The sequence below is a fragment of the Ochotona curzoniae genome, unplaced genomic scaffold (genome assembly GCF_017591425.1).
Source record: "Ochotona curzoniae isolate NIBS_2020 unplaced genomic scaffold, NIBS_Ocur_1.0 contig_4792, whole genome shotgun sequence".
Taxonomy (NCBI): domain Eukaryota; kingdom Metazoa; phylum Chordata; class Mammalia; order Lagomorpha; family Ochotonidae; genus Ochotona; species Ochotona curzoniae.
This window is the reverse complement of record NW_024466389.1, coordinates 12005520-12032175: the sequence shown is the minus strand read 5'-3', so window position 1 is coordinate 12032175 and position 26656 is coordinate 12005520. Positions and strand designations below refer to the sequence as shown.

General features: G+C 47.8%; 1 protein-coding gene across 4 annotated transcripts in view; it reads right to left on the bottom strand.

Moving 5' to 3' along the window:
* Positions 1-367: 367 nt before the first annotated feature.
* Positions 368-26656, bottom strand: part of OTUD3 (OTU deubiquitinase 3) — a 28383-nt gene continuing 2094 nt past the window's right edge. For 2 of the 4 annotated variants that reach the window (XM_040988015.1, XM_040988017.1), the window contains exons 2-8: positions 20416-20564; positions 16288-16400; positions 13118-13240; positions 7755-7886; positions 7227-7326; positions 6071-6255; positions 368-4636 (exon numbers count right to left, since the gene is read on the bottom strand). In XM_040988015.1, the coding sequence (XP_040843949.1) occupies positions 4475-4636; positions 6071-6255; positions 7227-7326; positions 7755-7886; positions 13118-13240; positions 16288-16400; positions 20416-20564 (964 nt within the window). In that variant the 3' untranslated portion in view covers positions 368-4474. Of the gene's footprint in view, positions 4637-6070; positions 6256-7226; positions 7327-7754; positions 7887-13117; positions 13241-16287; positions 16401-20415; positions 21169-26656 lie in introns of those variants that run through there. The other 2 variants (XM_040988016.1, XM_040988019.1) reach the window with 2 other exon arrangements.

The window sequence follows — 26656 nt, the reverse complement described above, 5'->3', positions numbered from 1 at the left end:
TGGCTCCTGCGGGCTGCCTTCCTGCCTCCGGTTCTGCGGTCACCACTACCCTGTCTGTCCTTCGGCAGCCAGTGGTCTGTGCTCCAGTCACTGCTGTCCAGTGTCACTCCAGAGTGGGGTCAGGTCAACGCTCAGGACTCCGACGACTCCCAAGCGCTCAAAGACGCCCTCGGGCCCCAGGGGCCACCCTCACTGCAGCCGGTCCCATGACCACAGCAGCAGAGCGCCACTTGGACAGCTCCCGGGCCACAACCTCTCGAAAGGACATGTCACGGTTCACAGCCGAGGCCTCTCACCCTCCCAAGCTGCGGGCGTGATTTAGACACACACACACTCACAAATAATTAAAAAAAAGACTGCTTGAAACTTTGTCTTTAAACTAGAATTTATTGGTATACAAAATTCCATTTCATAGATAAAGTGGCACATCTTTGCAGCTTCTATTGCACCAAGTATTAAAGATTAAAAACACAAAAAAGGAACATTTGGTTTTGAAAACACTGCAAATAGCCAAGTACAGTACTTTAGTAAACAAAACATGAGATGGTTCAGATGAACAGACCTGTGGCGGCCACCAAGGGGAACTACACGAGGGACGTTGCTGGCCGCCTGTCACCACAGAGAAGGCGGAGCTGCCACGCTGACAAATCACGGCCCACAGAGCTCTACAGAGTCTCGGACTGCAGCGGGAACAAGGACAGCGCCAGGAGCCAGGGGAGAGGGCAGCTGCCTGCTCCACGGTGGCCCCTGCGACCCCGCAAGGGGCTCCCACCACGAGCAGTGTGGCGAGGGGCGCAGGGAGGGAGTGGGAAGATGTGAAAACCCTCAGGGCAGCACAGCTCAAGTTCCAGGAGAGGGGCCCAACACAGGCCCACACCTGAGGGTGCGCTGGGACTAGCTCAAGTGATTGTCATGGACGGCTGGACAGTGGCGGGCAGAGCCAGGTCCCAGGGGTGCTGTCCGGTGACCCTGACCTTCAGTGAACAGCAGCAGTTCTGCTTGATGGGTGTGCCCATTCTTCACACTGGTACTGGCCCCTTCTCCAGGAATGACAGGGAAACCTGACATTTTATTCAAACCACAAAGTAGGACGGTTACAAAGACTGGAAACTAACTACTTTGAAGAAACCGAGAGCCTGAGGTTCTAAATGGGAATCCCACCTGAGACAGGGTAGGGCCAAGGCCAAGGCCACATACAAGGCAGGCTTGCGGTGGCCCGGCCTGTGCACACAAGCCACACTACAACCTCCACTTTTCAAGTGTCGGGGACTTGGGGATTGTCCCCTGACCTGTGACTCTAGATGTTCTGGTTGGAATACACTCTCGGGCTCTCCTGCTCAGCAGTGTCAGTGGAAAAGTACGACTGGCTTTGGAGGCAAGCAAACACTCCCATGCAAAATGCCATTAATGAGTCCCGGGGGAAGGACTGCGGGAGCCTCAGGGCTGAGTCTGTGAGCAAGGCAAGTGCAGAAACAGAAAAACTGCAACAGGATGAGAGGCCAAGCAAGGTGCAGCCGGCAGCGCCGTTCTCTGGTCCCCCAGAGCGCCCGGGGTCAGTGACTGAAACCCCTGAGCAGAACTCTGATCCCCCTAACAGTGGTATATTCAAGATGGACATTTCGGAGGTAAACCGCCAGCAGTCCATGCTGACCCAGCAAGACCCGGCAGAGGGAAGGGCGTGTGCTAGGAGTGACAGCCACCGGCTGGAGCGGCCACTTCTGGCACGGTTTGCTGCCGAGGCCCATCCAAGCAGCACTTCACCGCACATGTTGCCGTGCACTCAGAGCACGTCATCTGAGCCCCCCTGAAAAGCAGGGCAGGGAGCTGTCACCCTGCAGCTTCCACTGAGCCCTCCTGACTGCCGTCGGCTTGGAAGTGTGTGCCGAGCCCAGGAAAGAAAGCGCAGACAGCGTCAGGATTGAGGATTCTTTCTCTGCCACAACTCCTCAACTGGGTTCAAAGACTATTACATATTCCTGAAAAGCTAAAATTAAACAGACAAACACATCCTACCGCTCTAGTATCTCCTGGTGATAATTCTATTTCTTAGAAGTTGTGTGTTGTTTTACTGCACCTACCTCTCTAGTTCAAAGCTGTTGCTAAGTTTATTTCATATTTTGATGTTTAAAAAATCTTTGTTTTAAATCCACAAAAGCCTAACCTTTATGTACAGTTTACAAGACCAGCAAGCAGCTCTGGACCCCGCTCCACCTCTCCCCGCCAGCCTCACTGCAAACCACAGATACAACGCTACAGCGTCTACAAGTCTCCACCGGACAGACTCGGTCCCAGACAGAGCGGACACGGGCAACCATGCCAGGCAACAGCCACCACGGCACGAGCCGCACTGGGCCTCCAGCGGGTCTGCCGTGGAGGTAACATTCCAGTGCCCACGAAGGCGCTGGAGAAGCAGTCACATCCTTGGCTAGATGATGCCGTTCTGGTGGACACGTATGCTCCATCCCTAAAAACACTAAACATAGACCAGGTATAACAGAAAACTGAAACAATAATCAAAGCATATTATTAAACACATTTGATTAGTTTTTAAAACCACTGAAACTCATTATCAGAATTAAGTAACCTACAAATAAGTGTTCTTATGAGAAACATTTTTTAGTAGCTTCTAAAACTTCCAAATCCGAGGAGGGCCCAAGGCCACTTTCACTGACCAAAGAAGGGAAGCAGCTGTCTTGCTGCGGGCAATGGCAGGCCTTGGCAGTTTCTGGCTCCCCATCTGCAGCCTCTGGCCACTGAGAGGACCCGCTCTGCACATGAGGACGAGCACGCCAGGCGCTGGTAGGACACCAGAACCTGCCCGGGGACTGCTCAGAGGTCTGACGCACTGTATCCCACCTCCTTCGGATGACAGCCATTGCTGGCTTAAACAATCCCAGAGTTTTCAAACTCAGGACTCGGATGCATAGACTCAACACACTGAGATGCTTTCCAATCTCTAAGGCCTACAATGTGCTCTACCCAGGCAGAAGTCCAAACCTCAACATCCTGGCAGCGAGTCCAGCACGCTATGGCTTCTCTGAACAGAAAGTGAATAAAGAAAGCAAACAGCCTGCTGGCACGGAGAAGTCAATGGCCCCAGGGCCTGCCCAAAGTTACGCCGACACACGTCAACACTTTTCATTGCTTTTCCCTGCACCTGCATTCTTATAAAATTTCATAATGGGGGCAGGGAGACGGCAAATCATTTACCCTTTGAATCAGCATATTTAAGCTGTCCAAATATGAGGTTCCCAAATGACAGATTGTCCAAACTGGCTACTGCAGTATTAACATTCGGGTACCTAATTCCATTTTAAGAATGACATCTCCCTGTGACTCAAAAATCTATTCTCAGTAGCAGAGCTATTCAAAGGCCTTGACAACAGTATGTCCTCCTTCCTGCTGATCTAACCTAAGACACTGACAACTCCTGGTAGGTACTAGCGAGTTCTTCTAACTTATATCTCAAACAAAACTTCAAAAAGAAACAAAAAACAACAAAAATGCAGCACCTGATAGGCCTGCACTACCAGAAGGCTAAAACTTTAATTTAACATCCTATGAGGCCAGGTTATTATTTACTTCCTCTGAAGGTATCTTTCAAGGCTACAATAGCACGGGGGAAAACGGAGTTATTTACCATGTACACGAGAAGTCTTTCCATACTTAAGCAAAGAACATTCTAGACTTAGACAAAGCTCCAGGCAGCCGTGACTTCTCCCTTTACAACTACTGACTGGTCCACAGAGTCCCAGAATTTTCTCTCAGCAGAAACACACCATCCTCCCAATGTCAAGAAGCAGACCCCAGCAACGAACAGGCCTACTTGACGGTCAGTGCACCGGTCCTACGGCCTGAGTACAGATGACCTCACGCACCTGCACCCAACTGAAGCCAGTCAGAAGGGAAGGAAATGCACCTCATTTCCACAACTCTCAGATCACACTACTCTGGGAAAATAGTTCCTGAATTACTTTTTGAGAAACTTGGCTTAGAAGAGAATTAAATCTAAATTGTTCCTGAGTTGGAGATCATTAGAAACTACCCTATGTGGTAACATCTGTTTGCAAATGAAAGAGAAATGAAGGAAACCTGCAGTTCGGTTCCTGACAGTTACTGTAAACTATTTTAGGAATAATTACAGCAAAACTCACCCCAGTGTTAAGGGAAGCTCCAGGGCCACTGAGCTGATTGTGCAAACAAAGCCACACACAGCAAGGGCCCTCCTGATCTCTCCATCCACCCTGACGTCCACCACCCTAAGCTGCCATTACCGAGGGTGAACGGCTTCAACTTCCATCAAATAAAACACATCATTAATCAAATTAAACTTTGAACAAAAAAGAGGCAGCTTCAAGGAAACGCACTCCATGTTGGGGCTAATGTGTGGGTTCTGTGAAGCGTGGCCTCCCTGGACGCCTGGCCCGGGCACCTCCTCCTCCGTCCGCTCTGGACCGCTCCCAGGAGGCTGGAGTCAGATGTTGAGAGCGGCAAAGGTCTTCACAAGGGTGACCTGCGCACTCGTGTCCGTGTCCCTCGGGCCGCTCCTGCTCTCCAGGGCTTTGTGCCGGTGCCGCTCCTCCTGGCGTTTCTTCTTCTCCAGTCGCTGCTGCTCCTTCCTCTGTCTGTTTGTGACCTGGAAGAGAAGACCACGGTGGGGAGGCGGCTGGCGCAGCTGCCTCCTGCTGCCTGCTAGAATGAAAACACTGGGCTGACCAACACAGGGCACAGAATGCTTCTCGGCAAGGTACAGAGGCCAAAACGATGAATCTTCCATCAGTGCTGAAATTCCATTTAAATGTGTATTATTATCCCCTTGCTGACCTGGCAAACAATTCAATTCTCCTGACAACCAAACCACAATGACCTCAAGAAACACAAATCCCAACGGAGCGAGAGACAATACTCCAACGTGCCCACACCCACTCCCTACATTAACTAGACACCCCACGGAACGCCAAGCACACGTCCATAGGCTCACTGCACCTTCACCTATGCCTGTGGCTTTTCATGTTACAGGGCACGTTATGCAGGGTGATTTGTTACAAGAAGTACTCAGACCATCTTGGGTAAGTCTTTAAATGAGAGCGCTCTGGTGGGCTCTGGTTCAAGTCCCAGCTGCTCCAATTCTGACTCAGCTCCCTGCACACATGCCTGGGAAACCAGTGGAAGACAGCCAGAGTGCTGGGGGCCCCGCACCCACGTGGGAGCTGTGGAAGAAGCTCCTTTCTCCTGGTTTTGGATGAATCTAGTCCTGGTTCTGTTGCCATCTGGACAGTGACCCAGCAGATGGAAGACCTCTGTCTCTCTCTCTGTAACTCTTCCAAATAAATAAATAAATCTTAAAAGCAATTAAAATTAAAACGAACTCCAAATTCAGTACAATGAAATATCAGCTACTGCTGATGGGAGTGGGGACAGTGAGGGACAGTGAGGGACAGGGAGGGACAGTGAGGGACAGGGAGGGACAGGGAGGGACAGGGAGGGACATGGACCTCCGTCTGGAAAGCGCAGGAGTCCCACGTCCACGCCCTCTGACCAGGGACACTAAGAAAATAAGAAACAAGGCAAACAAATCCCCCTGACAGACAACGTGGACTGCCACGGGGAGAGTTCCTACGGGCAGTGGGACCAGGCAGACGATAATGCTCACTTGGCCATTTCGGGGTACACTGCCTTCCAAGTGTCACGACAGTCACCCAACAGGAGAGTGAGCTCTACACAGCCTGACAGAACCCACCACCGACTCAAAAGAAACAACAGCCTCTCCCTCCCCTCAGACCTCTGCCCTTGACCCCCCTCTGCCGGGCCCCGCCCCCTGGCCCCGGCCCCCGGCCCCCTGACCCCGGCCCCGCCCCCTGGCCCCTGGCCCCCGGCCCTCTGACCCCGGCCCCCGCCACCTGACCCCAGCCCCCCAGCCCTCTGGCCCCGGCCCCCGCCCTCTGGCCCCGGCCCCCGGCCCCCGTCCTCTGGCCCCCGGCCCCCGGCCCCCGGCCCCCGGCCCCCGGCCCCCTGACCCCGGCCCCGCCCCCTGGCCCCTGGCCCCCGGCCCTCTGGCCCCAGCCCGTACCTTTGAGAGCTGGTTTTTATTTGCTTTGTGTTCTTCACTAGGGCTGGCCTGCGCCTTACTGTGCTCGCTCTTGCCATCATTTAAGCCCTGGTTTCCAAAGACTCTGGTGCCGCTGCCACCCTCCTCCCACAAGTGGCCATGCTGTGTCCGTTCTCGGCCGCCGGGCTCGAGGTTCACCTCTGCATCTGCCCAGGAGAGATTTTTATTACAGCTGAGAACTAAGAGTTACACTGTATTTTTTTAAAAATTAAAAATTGAAATGAGCTCCAAATTCAGTACAATGAAATGATGTCACCTGCTACTGGCGGGACTGGGGACAGGGAGGGACACGGACCACCTTCCTGGGAAGCAGTCCGTGTCCTGCCTGTCCCGATGGCTCCAGTGTACCTCCAGCATCCCAGGCCCCTGGCTTTGGAAGCAAATGTGCTGTAGACAAAACCCTAACGTCAAGTCAATACAACAGGACGCACAAAAGTTCTGTGATTCAGGAAAAGTGACTCAAAAAACCTGTTGCCCAGCCTTATGACCAGCTTCCCGCCAGCAGGATACTTTGTTTGCTCAAATTGCTTTGCACCATGAATATTTATGGGAAATCTTTCATTTATATCCAAAACCCAGAAAAGGAGTGGGCTCTAAAGCTGTGCTGTACAACACGGGAGCCACCAACCACAGACCGCTATTTACAGGGAAACTAATTCAAATTCAAAACAATTTAAAACGCAGCTCCGCAGCCACACTACCTCCTGTCTGGTATATCACCCATGCATTAGCACAGATCCTGGATGACCACAAGCAAGTAACTGAGGGTCTTCTATTTTTCATTTGTCGCTGTGGCTTTAAAAAGGGGTCATATTTCTAAAAGCACAGTCTTCCCTGACACTCTGCACGCCCTGAGACTGGGTCACAGGCCTTGTTGTCCACTCCTCACCCTCAAAGAACTCCTCCAGTTACCTGTTCCCACCATGCCCTCTCAACCCCTAAACCATGCTCTCTCAGGACCAGAACCAAGTTGGGGGCGTGGTTAAAATAGAAGGCACTCAATGGACAATTTCTGAATGGATGAATGAATCATCGTACAATTGCCACCTATGACCTTTCAGATAAACACTCGGGAAATCACCAACACAGTCGTCATAAACATCAGTCATGAACTTACTGTTATTTCCTCTCCCTTGGTTCATGTGAAGCATAGCAAGTATTGCAGATTCAATGTTATAATTCTCAGCTTCCAGGCGCTGGACTATTAAATCAAAATCCTATCCAGGAAATAAAGAAAAGACATCAGTACTCACACTTCCTACCTTGCTGTACTTCAACAACCTGGTAAACACAGACATAACAATGAGAACTACAAAGTTTCAGTCAAGACTTATTTCACGTAGAAAACGTCTGATTTTAATACAGCTGGTCACTTGAAATAACCAGTTAATGTTAGGAAATGAATTTCCTTTTGTACTTTCACTAAGCTCTAGTCAAAGACTAAAGGCACATATTTCTTCAGGATTTGGAGCAGAACTGAGTCAAGTCCAGCAAGGAGTCAATCAACAGCTATGACACAGCCACCTTGAATACCCCGCAGGGCTCTGGCCGTCAGGTGCAGGGTGCTGCAGGACGCTACAGAGCAGCAGGGAAATGACACACAGTGCCAGCTCATCAACCACAGCCGCACGACAGAAATACTAACTGAACATCCAGTTGCATTACAAACTTTCTGGACAGCATCTTCCACTTCATCTCTCAGGTCATCTTCAGAGTCAACTGCTTTTGTCCTGGTCTTTTCTCTTTTACTGGATTCATCTTGGTGAAGCATCTGAAACTAAAAGAAACACACAGAATAATAATCACAGAATGCTAGAAGGAAACCATGCTCAACCCTTCAACACCATCAAAAAGCAAACATGAAAACAATCAGCAGACCAGCAGGAATGACGCTGGATTTGATCCACACATTGAGACTCCAGGACACCACAGAACTAAAAAGGCGGGCCCAGGGATGGCATTAATGTGGATTCCAGATGCCAGCATCATGGTGATGACTTCAGCCTCTGGTAGCACACCTCTGTCTCAGCTGCTTTCCAAAGCTGTGGTCCCGGCAACAGAAGATCTTGTTCTATGTGCACCCCATGAGCTTTGCGAACCAATGATGGCCATAAAGAAACAGATACAACCAGAGGCCAGCACTGTGGCTCAGCAAGTTAAGCTGCCACATGCAATGCTGGCATCCCATAAAAGTGCTGGTTCAACTCCCAAATGTTCCATTTTCAATCCAGCTCCCTGCCACAGACACCTGGGAAAGCAACAGCAGACATCTGAGGCTTTCAGGTCCCTGTCACCCACATGGGAAACAAAGATGAAGCTCCAGTCCAGCCCCAGCCACTGAAGCCATTATGGGGCAGAAACCAGTGACTGCAAGATGTCTGTGTATCCTTGTCTTTCTGTCAGTGTTTCAAATAAATAAATCTCTGACAAAAGGAAAGAAAAGAAGTAAAATGCATACACTTCTTGTTTGGTTCCCAGCCCTGCGTGACCATCAGCAAGCATTAGGCACTGAAGCTCTGTCCCAGATGAAAGGCCACAAATGAACATGCCTCATCCAACCCCAGGTGCGTGCCACCACACTTGGGGGACATGTCGGTCCAAATTCTAAAGCCACAAACAACAGCCTCCAGGAGTCTAAACCAGGAAGGTGACAGTCACCTCTCCCCAGCAGCCCCGCAGCCCTCTCCTTCTGTTCCCCACTGATGCGGTCCATGGGTACATGTCAGACATCCCAATGCTCTTGGCCTGTTGACGACTCAGCGGAGTCCACCCACAAACAGCCTATGTGTCAGAATGCTGATATAAAGCAATCTCATATAAAATTATACCTTTACAATTTGGCAATGAGTTTTAACAGAGTCTTTGGCCCGGCTGTTTCACAGTTGTGGAATTTAGCCAAAGAAAATAATGTCAAACATAAAAAGGATTTATGCAGCAGTGCTCGTAACGGCGCACACTGGTGAATAACGGGAGCCACATAAAGGTTTCATAGTTCAGGTCTGGTTAAGTAACCGCTGCAAATTCACTTGATGTCTTTATTTCCATAAAGTAAAATAAAGGTTTTCATCACCATTATTTAACATCTGGCATAACACACATGTCAGCCAAAATAAAGAAATCAGAAGTATGAAATTAAACAGACATAGAAAAAAAAAAAAAAAAGAAAAAGAGAAAAAGAAAGAACACCGAACTAGGGATGGAGAGCAGAAGCATCTGCCAAGCACCAGCCAGCAGGACGAGCGCGTTTCCATGAGATGTGGAGCGCAGGTGAAGGCAGAGACGAGGGCTGGGGTCTGCTGCAGGAGCAGAGGGAGGAAGGACCACGCAGGGACGAGCCGGGCTTGCAACTGCGTGCCCGAGAGTCAGGGACCCACAGACTGCCCAGTGACTGCTGTTGTATCGTAGGGATGGGATCTCAAACTGAAAAAATAATAATTCTGTAGGACATTCAGGCAAGTAATGAGCTCACATGCAAATAATGATTAGCTAGGATTTAGAGAAATAACACCCTCTCCTTTCAATAGGGGGAAAAAACCGCTTAAGAATAAATTCAACAAAAAATGGGAAAATGTTCCCATGGATCACAAAAAAAAATTCAACTGAACAAACAAAAAGCACACCAGGTTCTGAGCAAGAAGACTTAACATCACAAAACAGTCAACTTCTCCTTAAATTAACCTACTAATGACACCACTATTTAAAAACTCAGCAGTACTTTTTTTTAAACTAGACATACAGATTCTATTTTTAAAGCAAGAACAGGTAGGAGATTCCTACAAGAAAATTTATGGGTAAAAAAAAATATTAAATTTTAATACATATTAACTGTAACAACGAGACATCAAGCAGACAGATGAGTGGGAAAAAAACAAATCTCTACAAATAAATACGCATAATATTGGAAACATAGGATCTAGGGGGAAAAAGTAACATTTGATAACATTTATTTCATATTTTATTTTACATTTTACCATTTATTTGCATCTACTTGAGAAGCGATGCCAGATCTTCTATCTGGTTTAGTCCCCACAGGCGGGCAGCAGCCAGGGCTGGGCCGGCCAAGCGAGTCAGAACTCCCCCACTGCCTCCTGTGGGCGGCGGAAGGCGAGCCTGGACGCTGACCTGCTGCCCGCCGGGATGCAGAGAGCTTCACCCGGAAGCAGAGCAGCCAGGACCCACACCGGGGGTGTCCTCCTCGGAGGCTTGACCTCCACACCCTCACAGCAGCACTTCAAACCAGCAGATAACAGGACAAGAACAGTTTGGATGCAATTAGGTCATCACAGGGAAAATAAGAAGGTGAACTGTATCCTTACCCCCTTATCTGCACGTAAATCCCAAAAGAAGCCAAGACTTCATGAAAATAAATACATAAATAAATAAACCTACAGAAGTACCAGGATAAACCATGAGAGAATTCTAACTCCTGAATAAAAAGATCTTTGTAGGGCCCAGCCTTGGCTAAAGTCCTCGCCTTGCACACGCCAGGATCCCACATGGGCACTGGTTCTAATCCCGGCAGTCCAGCTTCCCATCCAGCTCCCTGCTTGTGGCCTGGGAAAGCAGTCAAGGACGGCCCAAAGCCTTGGGACCCTGCACCCGTGTGGGAGACCTGGAGGAAGTTCCTGGCTCCTAGCTTTGGATCGGCTCAGCTCCGGCCATTATGGTCACTTGGGGAGTGAATCATCATATGGGACATCTTCCTCTCAGTTTCTCCTCCTCTCTGTATATCTGCCTTCCTAAAAAAAAGTAAATCTTTAAAAAAAAAGATTTGAAAATTTGGTGCTACACTGCATTGGCAAAGAGCCACACACTGCAGTCGGGAATATAAATTGCTAAAACCCAGAAGTAATCTGGCAATACCTTTCAGAAATCTTCTTACTGAGTCCAGCACTGTGGAGCAGAATGTAAAGCTGCTGCCTGCAGGGCCAGCAACCCACATGGGCACCCAGCTGCTCCACTTCCAATCCAGCTTCTGTCCAGTGGGCCGGGACAACAGCAGAGGATGGCCCAAGACCTTGGGCCCCTGCACCTGCCCGAGGGCCTGGAGGAAGCACCTGGCTCGTGGCTTCAGAGCAGCCCAGCTCCAATTGTTGGGAGTCATTGGGAAGTGAACTGGCAGATGGGAAATCTCTCATTCTCCCCCTTCCCGGGTCTTTCTCCCTCTATTTTAACTCTGCCTTTCAAATAACAAATATTTGAACAACAACAACAAATAAACCCCCCTCTGGTGTGGGAAGAACCTCCTGGGAGGTACACTCACACACAGGTGAAATGAGGCACCGTGTGTTGCATGCAATGGCAAATATTGTCACAAAGTCTACCAGTCACAAATTGCTTAAAACCATTAGGATGCATCCATGCTGTGGAACACAATGTGGCTTGTTCTTTTATATGTGTGTAAGGGAGAGATTACAGAGAAAGCAGGAGGGACAGAGATCTTCATTCACTGATTCACAACGGCTACAATGGCTGGGCTAGTCAGGCGGAAGCCATGAGCCAGAAGCTTCTTTTGGGTCTTTCATACGGGTGCCGGGCCCCAACCACTTGAACTGTGCTCTGCTGCTTTCTCAAATACATCATCATGGATTAGAAGCGGTGTCTGTGTGGGATGCCAGCGCTGCAGGCAGTGGTTTAACTAGCTTTGCCACAGCACTGGCCCCTATGCACCCTTTTGAAAGGAAGCAGGAAGCACCTACATGTTGTGAGGAACTGTAATGTGTGTTTCATATAAAAGACGCAGTGCAAGTATGGGAATGCAGTATGTATCAGACGCTACCACTGGGGGTGGGAGAGTGCTGAGAAGGTCACAGTGGGGCAGGCATGGGGCCTACAGTTAAGACAGCAGCTCAAAGGCCAGCAGGGTGGCACAGTGCGTTAAGCACCATCTGTGACACCAAATGCCAGCATCCCACATAAGCGCTAGTTCATGTCACAGCTGAACTTTCACTGCTAATCCAGCTCCCCGTGTGGGAAACCCAAATGAAGTCCTTGGCTCCCGGCCCAGCCGCTGCAGCCATTTGGGAGGTAAACCAGCAGATGGAAGAGCCCTCTCTGTAACTCTGCCTTTCAAATAAGAGACAGATGGACAGGCATTGGTAAAAATGTCCAGGTCCCATATATCATGTCCTAATCCTGGCTTCTGCTTATGCACGCCCTGCCAAGCAGCAGGTAATGCCTGTCTGTCACTCAGGCAAGAGACCTGGCCAGGTGCCAGGATCGGCACAGTGGCATAGTGCATTAAGGTGCCACCTTTGACGCTGGCACCCTAACAGTGTTTGTATTCCAGCTGCTCCACTTCTGATTCAGCTCCCTGATAATTTGCGTGGGAAAGCAGAGGAATACAGCCCAAGTTCTTGGGACCTTGTACCCACTTGGAGACTAAAAGAAGCTCCTGGCTCCTGACTTCAGCCTGGCCCTGTACTGACCATTGTGGCTATCTGTGGAGTGAACCAGCAGATGAAGATCTGTATGTCTCCTTCTAACCATCCCCTTCAAATAAAAAAATAAATCTTCAAAATTAAAAACAAAAGTTGGGGTTGGTACAGTGGCTCAATTGGCTAATCCTCTACCTGTAAGCAGTCACACCAGTTCATGTCCCAGGTACTCCACTTCCCATCCAGCTCCCTGCTTGTGGCCTGGGAAAGCAGTTGAGGACGGCCCAAAGCCTTGGGATCCTGCACCCGCGTGGAGACTCGGAAGAAGCCCCAGACTCCTGGCTTTGGATCAACTCAACTCTGGTTGTTGTGACCATTTGGGAAGTGAACCAGCAGATGAAGAATCTTTGTCTCTGTCTCTCCTTCTCTAAGTCTGCCTTTCCAATAAAAATAAACAAAACCAGTGCCTATATGGGGTACCAGGGCTTGCAGGTGGAGGATTAGCCTGTTGAACCACCGTGCTGGTCCCAAGCCACAAACTCTTAAAAGAAGCCAACGTTAGCTCCACGTCACATGGCTCTCGGTCTGCTTGAGGGCTGAGAACACAGCAGGAAGTCAAGGCCTCACTCACGTCTGTCTGGAGATGAGCAGGTGCTTCCGAGTTGTCGTTGATCCTCCGCACGCTGTCATAGTGCTCCCCGTAGCGATAGGCGATGTGGAGCTCTCTCCCATTGCTCTTATCTGTGCCGCGAATCTACAGTGAGAGAAGGCGAGAGGCTGCAAGGATCTGAAGAGCGCAGGCACCTCTCTAACTGCCCAGAGGCTGTTTGGCACATGACTGGCCATGCCACAAGCAACCTTTGAACTACCTTCCTCCCACCCTAGTAGGCTTCAGTGTGCTCACTTAATATGTAGTTTATGCAAGTAAATTCATACAAAAACACATTTAAAAACAAGCAACATGTTTTAAATAAACTTATGTTGCCTGCCTCTTAGTCCCTCAAATGTGTGGATCCCTTTCAAGAGGCCCAAGCACAGGGTCGGAATTCTTGAGCTTGAAGCTAATACAACTTGGGGTCCAGACAAAGAGCGCAAAATTCCAAACAGCAAACTGCTAATCCTCTCCTGTGACCTTCCCAGGAAGCTGTATAAATGAGGGGCCCGGCATATTTACAAGTCACAGTAACTTCACCTGCTATTAAAATACCTGCATTTTCCATCAGCTAAAGAAACGTCATGAGCAACAAATCCAAAGCTTCCACTTACATCAATTTCAAAACACAACAGCGACTCAGCACCAGGGCAATGTACCCCTCACAAGTACCCCTCACAAGGTGTTCTGGCAGCTGGGACCCCAGGAGCCAGCTGTCCCCAGACCACCACCACCTGCACAGAAACTCTGACAGCACCCTCACCATCTTCAATCAATACTGACTCAAAGATCCAACGCATCAGTCCCCCTTTCCGGTTCTTACTGTCACAAGTAGTAAAATACCACCGAGAACATAAACAGTATCTGCGGTCTAAAGGCACAGCAGGCCCCAGGTGATGGTGTGAGGACTACAGCAGCTCTGCTGCAGAAACCCAGGCAACCAAGTACGGCACCTGCCTGGGACAAATGCGAACAATGACCGTGCCACTCATCTCCCAGAGAGACAGGTCAACTGTTACTAGTCTCTGAATGACATCATTCCTGAAGCTGTGACACACTTAATATTCAGAATCTAAATGTGCGCTATGAATAGAAAACATAATTGGAAGACTAGTCAGCAAATTAAAAAAGACTGTCTTACACACAGCACACCTTCTATTTCTAATCAGCAAAAAAAAAAAAAAAAAGTAGGCTTCAGTATTTCCATGTTTTAAGTAGAAGCTACTATCCATAAATAACGCAAGGTTCCTGACTCAAGGTACTTGTGACCAGTGCTAGAAACCCCAGGACGAGGACTGGCTTGGCGAAGGCACCCATGGCATGCTGCTGACCAGGATGCCCAGGGCTAGCTCTGCTCTGACTCCAGACTGCTGCAAACGAGCGCCTGGGTGACGGGGGGTGGTGGCTCCGTCAGTGTCACCCTGGTCAGCCCCAGCCACGATGGCACTCGGGCAGTGAGCGACAGATGGGCGCACGCTTTCTTTGGAGCCCACATTTTCTCTCTCAATGAAGAAATAAATGTTCAAATAAAATTTCTATAAGAAGCTTCTCTGAGGTGGGAGGACATGGGGAGGATCCGATGAAAATAAAATAGTTTTAAAAATACAAGCTTCCAGTGTTCTGCAGTTAATGAAAGACTACAGCAACAAACCTGAAAACAATTTCCAACTGCAGAATGAGTAATTAAAAACTAGGCTCTCAACAGAGGAGAAGAAAGGCTACGGGGCACCTTGCTCTCCTTCAAGGTGAAGGCCATCACGTTGTACATTCTAAGTATTCTGGTGACTTCTGCTAAGCAGTATGTAAGTCTGGGCACCGAGGTGTAAGTCTGGGCACCGAGGTGTTGTCAGCTCACGGACCGTTCTCTCAGGGAGCCCCGTGAGCACACGCCAGCTCTGCCCGGGGTCCGCGTCTCGGTTTCACTCTGCTCATCACACCCCCACAAGGTGGGATTCCTCGGCAACCCGTGGCTAGCCCACTGACTTCGGTCTAGCGTAATTCTGTTAAAAAGGACACTGTGGGGCCCGGCGCGGTGGCGCAAGTGGTTAAGTCCTCGCCTTGCACGCCTGGGATCCCATATGGGCGCCGGTTCTATCCCGGCAGCCCCGCTTCCCTTCCAGCTCCCTGCCTGTGGCCTGGGAAAGCAGTCGAGGACGGCCCAAAGCTTTGGGACCCTGCACCCACGTGGGAGACCCGGAAGAGGCTCCTGGCTTCGGATTGGCATGGTATCGACCCGTTGCGCTCACTTGGGGAGTGAATCATCGGATAGAAGATCTTCCTCTCTGTATATCCGCCTTTCCAATGAAAAAAATGATGAAAATAAATCTTTAAAAAAAAAAAAAAAAGGACACTGTGGCAGACACATACTACCTACATGACATCGAGACAGGAAAAGCCCTGAAGGACAAACGAGACTGAGATGGCAAGAGGCTGGGGACGGGGGAAAGGACACAAAACAATCTTTGCTGCTCCTGTAGAATCATTCCTTATGTTGACAGCAGTGACTACACAGATGTGTTTACCAAAATCATTTAAACAAACACACATACACACACACACTCAAAAAGGCTGAACTCTGCTCCTGTGCATGCTGCCTCTATAGCTGACTTTCACTTTTTTAATGTACACAGACAGATAGCATAAGATTAAAAGGACACTGTGAATAACCTTCTTGACAAACAGCGAGAGGCGCTGTCCTGGTCCCTCACACAGCACCGAAAGCTCTCATACGTAACTGGAGAGACATATTTCTACACACAATCTAAACACATCAACATGCACAAGCCTGCACACACATGTATGCTTTAATGCTTTAAATGTTCATCTAGAGATTCTATAGAATTACTTAAATAATTTCATAAAATAATTCCATAAGGTGTGACCTCTCTGTCCCAGGATCCCCACTGAATGATTCCTGAGTAAGAGCATCAGCACCCTCAAAGACTTCTGATGTACATGCCAGTTTCATTTGCAAATGGCACAAGGATGAATCCCACACCAGATTCCGTCTCTGGTTACGTTTACAGCCCACGCTACTCTCTCCAAGACACTGGCGTTCAGTATCACAGGCCAAGCCCTATCACCTCAGCGTATCTTCAAGCTCATTTATGAATAAGAACAGAAGACAGAGTCTTGAGTAGGTGACCTACCTGCCACAAAGGGGCATTAAGCTGATGAATCACCACATTCAACTGATGATTTCTTGCAAAGGCTACGATTGCATCATTGCCAGCAAAAGTGCCAGCCTTTGCCAAACTGGCCACTGCATGGAAGGAGGAAAGAAAAACCAAGTCTTTATAATGGAAAAATTCAAATGCACACAGGATTTGGTATTTATGTAATACTAAATAACAAGAAACAAGAGTGCCTATTTGTAAAATTCTTTGGCTTCATCAGAGTGAGGAAGTACAATATACGGACGAGTCCTCAAAAAGTACTGCTCAAAGCCAGGGTCTGTTCACTGTTCCTGTCACACTGTCTGGTGCTTCCCATACACCTGGATGTGCACAGCACTGAGAAGGTCGTTACAGCTTGCGCCCATGCAGGCTTACGTGTCAGGCTCTACAACTGCAATGACTTCTAAATTTATCACTCTTTTCACTTTTATTTGAGAGGCAAATACAGAGCTCTCACTGCTGATTCCACTCTCAAAATGCAGCAAAAAGCTGAAGCAGAGTCATTAACTTAATCCCAGTCTGCCATGTGGAAGGCAGAAACCCAACCAATCTGAGCCATCCCTGCTGCCTCACCACGGTTGTACTGGTAGGAGTGTTGGAGTCAGGGACGATAGCCAGGGATTGAACAGACACAGTCAGATGTGGCACAGGGGTACCAAACGCCCAAGAGGTCATTTTAGATATGTAGGATAGTTATAACTGTACCCAGGGTCAGCAAGCCACACAGAGCTGAGCCAAGCTTGCACCTGGCAGCCTGACTCCAAAGCCCTTGCTCTGCGGCCCTTCCATCGGTCTGCCCTCAGGAGTTTATAGCCAGTGGAAGGCAAACAAGACAAACACTACTGAAAGATCAATGTTCTGGAAAGGACATGCATGCTGAAGAAACTGATCTTGCCCAGACAGGATCCTGGGAGGTGACTTCTAGCCTTATGGAATTCCCAGTGGGAACAGGGATGTCTCTGCTAATCCTGACGGGGCTTACTCTCAACCAAAACTGCTACCAGCCCATGCTAACAGCCATGTGATACCAGCCTGTTAACACAGGCAAGCAACTAATTAATCAACAAAGACTCTGGGCACCAAAGCTCGATCAGCCTTCTTGATTGACCATATTGTGTGTGTACTGCCACACACTGATGCCACTAAGATGCTATGTTCCCAGGAAAACAAATTATTCATATCTGGAACCTTCCTAGACTATTCTATGCAACTCCCTTGTGGCTAATTTTTATCTGTCTCCTCATACTGTTACGGATTATAACAGCAAAGGAGACAGATCAAAATGATGTGGTCCATGGCAATGAGACCAGTCCACACTACATGAAGACAGTCCGTGCCTTCAAGAGCCTCACAGGAGAGCACAGAGGTCAGACAACACAAGCAGTTACAGAAAACAAAGGAGGCACGTCCTGTCTTCCACTGACACAAGGAGCAGATGCAGAAAGCTGGGCTTCCTCTGACCTCTCTGGCAGGCAAAGCCACTGACACTTCCTTGTCACATTCTTACAGAGTACCAACCTTCTGACATACACGGTGACATTTCAGAACAAAACCTCTCTACTGCATGTCTGATGTGACCACCCTGCTAGCAGCACAAGGTCCAAGTCCCCTATCCTGTCCCTCGAAATCCATCCATGGCCTTCACTGAAGATGTCAGACCTCATTTGATTAGTATTTTAACTGGATCAAGGACACGACTCATCTTACATGGTCCTTAGCTACAAGCCCTGCCGCACATGCCCACGTTCCCTCTGCAAGCTGCTGACCTGCAGAGTGGCTGCTGCTAGACTATGAATGCGGAGGTTGGCTGTGGTGTGGCTGGTGCCTGATGAACAACTTCCTGGTGAGGCAGAGAAAAGGCATGGAGTCCCCAGCACTTCCTCCCAGGGATCCTCCACCTGCTGTCCCTGATCCTGAGGGTTCAGAGTCACTTTCACCCCCCGCTAACCTCCTCCTCAGTGAGTTCTGTCAGGGGCAACCCCTGTCTTGGCTTGCGCCCTTCTCACCGAAGTTGCTCAGGTGAACCCTCCCTCGTCTCGTACGGCCAAGTGGGACAGCCCTTTCAGCAGCCTCCCCTCTAACCCCCTCTCTCCATCCAATAGCACGCTGGCTTCCCTGGTCTAAAACTCAAAAATAACTCTTTTCTGGTTAGAGATGACTAAGACCAAGCTCAATGAGGAAAATGCATATTATATATTATCTATAAATAAAATAGTATCCAGGCATAGTATGCCCTCATTAAATATCTGGCGAAATTAATGTCTCAAATCTCACATATATTTTCTTACTAAATATGTGTGTATTAAGTAGGAATCAAAAGGGGCTGGCATCATGACACAGCATGTTAAGCCACTGCCTACAACATCCCACATTGGAGTGCTCCCTGCTTATCCCCCTTGGAAAGCAAGGGAAGACGGCCCAAGGACCCGAGCCTCTGCGGCCACATGGGAGACATCAATGGAGTTCCAAGCTCCTGGCTTCTGCCTTGCCTGCCCTATTAAGGCCATTCAGGAAATAAACAAGGGAACAGATGACCTTTCTCGGTCTCTACCCTCTCTGTCACTCTGTCTTTCAAATAAATAAAGCTTCTTGTAAAGAAAAAAGAATCAACTCATATCTCTAAGTGACTTGCCTTATCAGATTATTTTTAGGTTTTGGTGAGAAGTTAATATAACTTTATTGATTTTTCTGACTGAATAATACATAATCATTTGCAAATTAGCAATATTTAGAAAGCAGAGTCAAATGTTTGGTGCAGCAATGAAAACACAGATATGTTTGGATCATATCCTAGACTAGAGTGCCTGGTTCAAATCCCAGCTCTGCTTTTTTTTTTTTTTCTTTTCTTCTTTAAGACATATTTATCTGAAAAGCAGAGTTACAGTGAAAGGGAGACAGAGCCAGTCAGTTCCAGCCACTGGTTCAATTCTCAAATGGCTATCACGGCTGGATCTGGTGGACCTCCATCCAGGTTTCCAACACGGGCAGCAGGGATGCAAGCACTGCAGCATCTTTCACTGCTTTCCCAGGCATACAAGCAGTGGGCTGGCACAGAAGCAAAGCAGCTGCAACTTGAACTGGTGCTAAAATGGAATGCCAACATTCCCGGAAGCAGTTTAACCCCACGCCGTAACACTGCACCCCTACTTCCAACTCTAGCTTCCTGTTAACACACACTGTGAGCAGCAAGTGACAGCCCAAGTGCTTGAGTTCCAAACGCCCACAATGAATTCAGGCTGGGGCTTCAGCTGGGCACAGCTATGCAACTGTAGGCATTTCAGTGAACCAGAAGACACGAGATCTCTTTATCCATTTGTATTTCAAATAAATTAATTTTTAAGTTAATCTACAGGAGATAATTTAAAATAGCCATAGCCTCATCATTCCAAGATGACAAACATTATTAGGAACTTATTCTAATTCAATCGTCAAGAAATCTTACAAGAGAGGTACTTTTATTATCTTCCTTTTATGGAAGTTTAAAGAGAATAACCCAGAGCTGAAAAGTGTAGCTAACTAAAATGTCAGGCCCTTTCCAGACTTCTTCTATCATCTATGTATTCGTAAAAACAGGATCAGTCTTCCAGCATGTTTTTTACATGTCTAAAATTCCATTTTGACAGACAGAGATGAAAGAATCTTTTACCCACTGGTCCACTTCCCAAAGGCCTGCATCGGGTGAAGCTGGGCCAGGCCAAAGACAAAGCGACACCCTCAATCTGGATCTTCCACATGGGTGTCAAACACCCAAGGAGCGGAGCTGTCCAGCACTGCTGCCTCGCAGAGTGCACACCAGCAGGAAGCTGGCTGGAAGCAGACAGGGACTTCCAAACCAGGTCGCAGCCCAACCATCGTGCCACCGGCTATTTTATAGCTTTTCTCACCCCCACTGAATAGTCACACAAGCTCAAGTCAACTGACAACAGCATTTTTTTATAAAAAGCACTGACGCTTAAATCTATGGATTCCCATCTGCCCAGCACACTGGCACCTTTTACAACAAGCGAAGGCTGGAATTTAAACCCTAGGAGGAGACCAGGGATGCTGATGCACTAATCAGCGTGTTCCTCCTGAGGAGCCCACACCCCACAGCGAACCTACCATGCTTCTCAAAGGGAACATCATCTTCCACAAAGGGCTCAAAATCTTCCCGCTGCTTTATCATGTAGTCCACTGTCTCCTGTCGGTGCCTGAGATGATTTCGCGAGTGTCCCTCCAGCTGATCCCCAAGAGCTCTGAACAGGCAATTGCTGTCAAAACAAAAGTATCAGTCAAGACCTTCCAAAACTGAACTTGTCTGAAACAATGATGCCTCATGTCAGCCAGCCCCTCCGGAAGGAAAATCGTTCAGGCCCGGAACGCACAGCTTCCATGCTAACACAGGAGAAGTCAAGCTTCCATAGTAACAGTCCACAATTCTTTCCAAATCCTGGAATGGGGGGCGGGCACAAGAGCTCTTCAACCACCTGACCTTCTGGAGACTCCAAACAGGAACTCTTGCCCCCACTCACCAACTGGCTACCTCGAGAGTCACGAGAAACGTGGTAAGCCGAGCCCGTGAGATGAACTGTGTGAACACTGCACCCAGGCCTCCGATGCCCTCCCGCACCTGAGGGCTAGGGATCCTAGAGCGGATTTCTTTCTGAAACAAGTTTCACTACAGCCGCTCACTTTAGTACTTGTCCATCCAACAGAGGGCACTAAAAAGACAGCAATTTCTACTGTCCCCTAGCTCCCAGTACAGACAACCGAACTCAGCACACTGCATCCCAGGAGGACAGTGGAGAAAGCCAGAGGAAAGCAAGTGGACAGCAGGTGCACTGCGAAAACACACTTCCCCCTTACCCCTCACCTGTCTGCCACCCATCTGGTAGCAATGCCCAGATTATTCCTGCCAAATAAAAACTTTATTTACTGGGTTTTGCTTTTCTAAAATCAAAATGTCAGCAATAAACTATAAGTTATGTTTGTTTTCAAATGCCTCAAAGACATCTGAGATTCCAAACTAAATCACAAACACAGAGGCCCAGACACAGAGATGAAAATAAGACAAACACAATCTGGTACCCTGAGAACCAAGGCAGCACGGCATGCTGAAGCTAACAGCTACCAGGCTCACAACAAACTGTTTATTCTTGCAAAGGCAAAACTGTGACACTTCAATCCCAAAATACAAACTCAGCATTTCCAGAGGATTTCAGATCTCAATACATAGGAGAAAACATTTTTTGTTTTTCAACTGAGAAAAATGATTTTTTTTTAAGATTTAAATATTTTTACTGGAAAGACAAATTTACAGAGAAAAGGAGAAACAGAGAGAAAGAACTTCCATTTTCTGGTTCACTCTCCAAATGGCCATAAGCAGCCAGAGCTGAGCTGGTCCAAAGCTAGGAGCCAGGAACCTCTTCCGGGTCTCCATGAGGGTGCAGGGTCCCAGGGCTTTGGGCCGTCCTAGACTGCATTCCCAGGCCACAAGCAGGGAGCTGGATGGGAAGTGGAGCAGCCGGGATTAGAACTGGTGTCCATATGGGACGCAGGCGCTTGCAGCCAGGTTAGCCAATTGAGCCACCATGCCAGAACCAGAAAAGTGATTTTCAATAGAACATCATAGGGCAGCAGGAATTTCCTCTAATGAATAAAGATTTTATAGCCTCACCTTTTAATTTTGACAGGAAAAATGAAGATTTTTTTAAAAAATAGAGACTATAAATTAAAAACCAAGAAACTACGAAAGTCTGTGACAGGATTCTAGAAGGGGCAGGAATGTAGGCTCCACATACAGCACCGATGTGTCTGTTGCTAAAATCTAACAAGAGCAGTCATTATTTCTCAGCCGCTAGGCCACCACACCGGGCCCAAGCAGTCATCATTTTTCCACCACAGGAACAAATGTAAGGTATCAGAGAAAACGTTTCCTCTTTTCAGCTTTCCTTAAGTTAAGCATCATGCTCACTAGAGTACTTTCTGAGATGTAAGACTTAACACAAAAAATATATATTTATTTTACTTTTAATGCCTTAAAAATTCATAGTAACATGCTCACAGAGAACACCAGCAACACGGCCAATGCTGTTCAGCAGGCAGTGAAGCAGGCAGAACATCACACATCACCACAGACGCAGGCGCAGAATCAACCTGAAGCCACATGGAGACCTCTCTCCCGAGGACCAGAGCCTGTTCGGAGTCCTTCGCTTGCACTCAGTGGGCCTGGGGTTTATCACTCCATGCGGCAGGTTCTGCACCATCCCTTAAGCTCATAGAACCAGCAGGTGGGACTGCAACCCAGGGAAAACCTGGCTCCAGCCGACAAATGCCAACACCAAAACGAATTAGGGGAAACTAAATGTATCCACTCTTCTAGGTTTATCAGACAAGTCCTGCTAGACTGAAATTGATTCCTTTTCTAACTGGGATTCAGGCAGTAACACAGGAAACATGAACAGACAGTACAGTGACTTGGGTTTCCTTAGGGAGGAAGGTGCTGAGCCAGGCAGTGTTGCCCAAAGGCCTCTGGGAGATGCAGGCTGCTTGCCGCCTGCACCATCACCTCCGTGTGCAGCACAGGTTCCCCACTTGACGGTCACTCTGCTCCTCTGAGCTGGGGGAGGTCTCCAGGTGATGCAGCACGGGGACAAGCAGCCTTGGCCTTCTCCAATCAGATGCCAGCAGCACTCCACCACCTCCCAGCCACTCACCAGCTGTGACAACCAAGTCTCTCCAGACACTGTCAAATGTCCCGGGGGAGGAAGGAGGGAACGAAGCAGCTCAGCCTGGCTTCAGGGATAGAAGGTCTTGCATTTGAGTTCACAAAAACAACCAATTACACAAGCCACATCTAAGAGTTTTGGGCGTTAAATAATTCCATGAGACAATATTTGAATATACATGCCAGCAAAACATGAATGCATGATATGTTGCAACTATAAGAAATGAGAAGGAAAGGAAGGGGGAGAGGTTTTGTTCTGGTCTTCAAGGTCAAATCTCTGACCTCTAAAAGAATCCAAGTCACCGTAGTGCTATGGTTCCTGGATGCTGTGGCACTTGGCACCATCCTTGTTACCCAAATTCAACAGACACATCCTGATGAGGTCAGGTGGCATTAAACTGCATAACAAGAACAACGTGAATTGATGAGGTTTAGTTTAAAAGTACCTCGGGGGGACATGACCCTTGGCTCTAACTCTCTGCCACATGAACAGAAGATTCACTAGTACAATAAAACGAAAACTCAGAAGCTACAGACACACACAAGCGCATTCTGCTACATTAAAATAAAAAAAAAAAGGAAGACACCTCAGCACGAGTGATACACCAGACTCGGGACTGACACCAGACTCGGGACTGACAACCCGCAGGGGTCGTCTAGACCCGGGCTGCTGGATACATGAGGCACCAGCCGCATCCAGAATGCAGCTGTCACAGACAGGTGCACTACAAGCATAAAATGCTAGCTTTGGATAAGTTTGCATTTAAAAAATATAAAGCATCTCATCAGTAATTTTTATATTGATCATATGGTAGAAGTGGCAATATTCTACATAAACTGGCTTAAATACAATAAAGCTCAATTCACCTGTTCCTTCTAACTTTTTGTTTATTTTCAAGTCAGAAAACAACACAGATCTCCCATCAATGGATGCACTTGCCAAACGCCCAAGCAGTCCTGGCTGGGCTGAAGCCGGGAGCTAGGAGCCCAATCCAGCTCTCTCCCTCTTCTGACTTTCTTACCGTGACAACTAGAAAATTGGTTCACATTATATTTCTACTGGAGAGCAAGGATCTAAATCACCGATTCTCAAAATGTGATCCTGAACCAGGAACATCAGCATCACCTGAAAATTTACTAGAAAATGAAAACCCTGGGTCTCATCTATAGCCGATTGATTCACACTAGGGCTGGGGCCAAAGAAACTAGTCCATCCAGGGGTTTCTTTTTTCCCCCATTTTTACTATTATTTTATGATACAGTTCCATAGGCCCTGGGATTTCTCTTACACCTTCCCCAAACCCCTTCCCCCTCATATTATTACTATAGTATAGTTCTTCATAAACAGTCATAAGTCTATCACCGCAGGCATGGACAATGGCAGAGAGTCCAGTATCCTATTGTCAAGATATAGTTAACAGTTTCATTGGGAGTCCATCTTTGTCTGGAAGTAGAGATGCATACTGCATTGCATCTGGATATGGTAGTCTCTATTACACAGTTACTATACATCCCCTTAAATAAAAAGCCACAGAACAAAACAAGAAGAAATATAGAAACTTACAATGCCATGAAGTTAAATAACACACTACTGAATGACTAATGTGTCACTGAAGAAATGAAAATCAAGAACCTTCTTGAAGAAACTGATGCTATTGTATGATGTATGAGTCAGCTGTGAATTTGTCATTCCTCTACGGCAATTGATTCTTTTCACGTGTACATTTAAGGATCTTTTCCCTATGTTCAATTGAAGAGAGCTTAATTATCATGTGTCGTTGTGAAGATCACTTCTGGTCACCTTTGGGAGTTCTGTGCCCCTCCTGGATGTTGTTTCCCAATTCTTTCTCCAGACTAGAAAAATTTTCCCTTATTATTTCATTAAATACATTTATAAACCCAGCTTCTCTCTCTGCACCTTCTGCAACTCCCATAACTCTTATATTTGGCCTTTTAATAGTGTCTTTCAATTCCTGAATACTTGTTTGGCCTGATCCAGCTCTGCTTCCAGCTTTTTGTTTGTTTCCCCCGGTGACAAGAAATATCTTCCAGTTCTGAGATCCTTTCTTCTGCCTCTTTTGTTCTATTACTGAGACTTTCCACTGAATATTTAATTTATTTTATTGCGCCCTTCATTCCCAATAATTTGTCTTGATTCTGTTTCAGTGTTATTTCCTGTGTGACATAGTCCTTAAATTCCTGCATGTGCGTCTTGCTGTTGATAAGAAGCTTTATAACAAGTGTTCTGAATTCTATACCCTCCATTTTCTCGATGTCTTCCTCAGTTAACTCTGAGATTGGCAGGGGAGTCTTCAGTAATATTCATTGTGCCTTTGTCTCCTCTTTTGCTCTTGGTCATTGTACTTCTGGTTAGCAGAGTCTTCTCCCTAGGGTGGGTTGCTAAGCTGTGTCACCCACAGGTCTACAGTTAGATTTTACTTACTGCACCTGGTACACAGTTCTTTGTTTGCAGTCACTTGTGCCACTCCTTCCAGCAAGTTCCAGGTCTGGGTTTTTACGTTAAGATTTCCACCATGATCCCTGTAGCCCCAGCTCCTGGCTCACCACTCTCTGCTTTAATTAAATGGTAACTAAATTCACGGTGATACCGTGCTGAGGCTGCACTGTTGCCTGTACAACTTTTCCCCTACTTCATGCTAACGCGATTCCCAGGATTATGGAGACACCAGGTGTCCTATGTAACCAGGTTGTTGGTGGTGCTGATCTTGCTGGAACCTGTTGGCTGTTAGGTCTGAGAGCCACACAGGCCTTTTTGACCCATATGATGCCAAAGTTGATATTATTTTCCCTGTAGGACCAGTGCAATGCAGTGAGCTTAGTGAGTTCACTCCCAGCCCAATGCATGCACAGCTCACTGTTGTCCCTGCAGTCTTAAAGCCTTTTTTATTTTATACAAAATGGCACCTGATGTGCTATCGTTAGAGTGCTTGATCTTCTGGCCATCAGGTATGAGGGCTATCTGGACCTATCTTGGCTGGAACCTGCAGGATGCCATGTTGTTGCAATACACTGAGCCCAAAATGAGTTCACTATCAGCTTAGTGCATGTGCAGTCCTATCCCATAGCTATTGCCTCACTACACAAGATGGTGCCTGATTCAATCCACTCTGTTCCCACACTGCCTGTTTGGGATCTGCTGCTCTGTCTCTGTTCCTGGTCAAATCAAAGAAAACAGCAGGATGGGCAGTTCTTTGTCTGGGTTCACCTCCTGGGATCCCAATGAACTTTCATTCCCACCTGGTTGTTGGTGGAGTTCCGGCAGCCTATGCAGTTCAGAATGCGGCTGGCTGTCTGGACACTGCAGCAGTACACCGTTGTCTTCACTGCCCTTCTGTCGTTGGTCTGTCCTCTCCAATTTCCTGGAATGTGCTCTGTCTGCTTCATCCATGTTTCCAACGGGTGTTTCTCCATCTGTTTAAATGTGTCTTTACCTTATTGCACCATCTTGATTCCATCCAGGGGTTTCAAGCAGCACACCAGGTACTTCAGACTGACAAACACTTGCCTAGAATCTAACAGTCTGAATCAACACTTCCACATTATGCCTGCAGGTTGAAAATACCAATGAGGGAACTGCGCAGTGATACAGCACACTAACCCTCTGTCCTGTGGCAC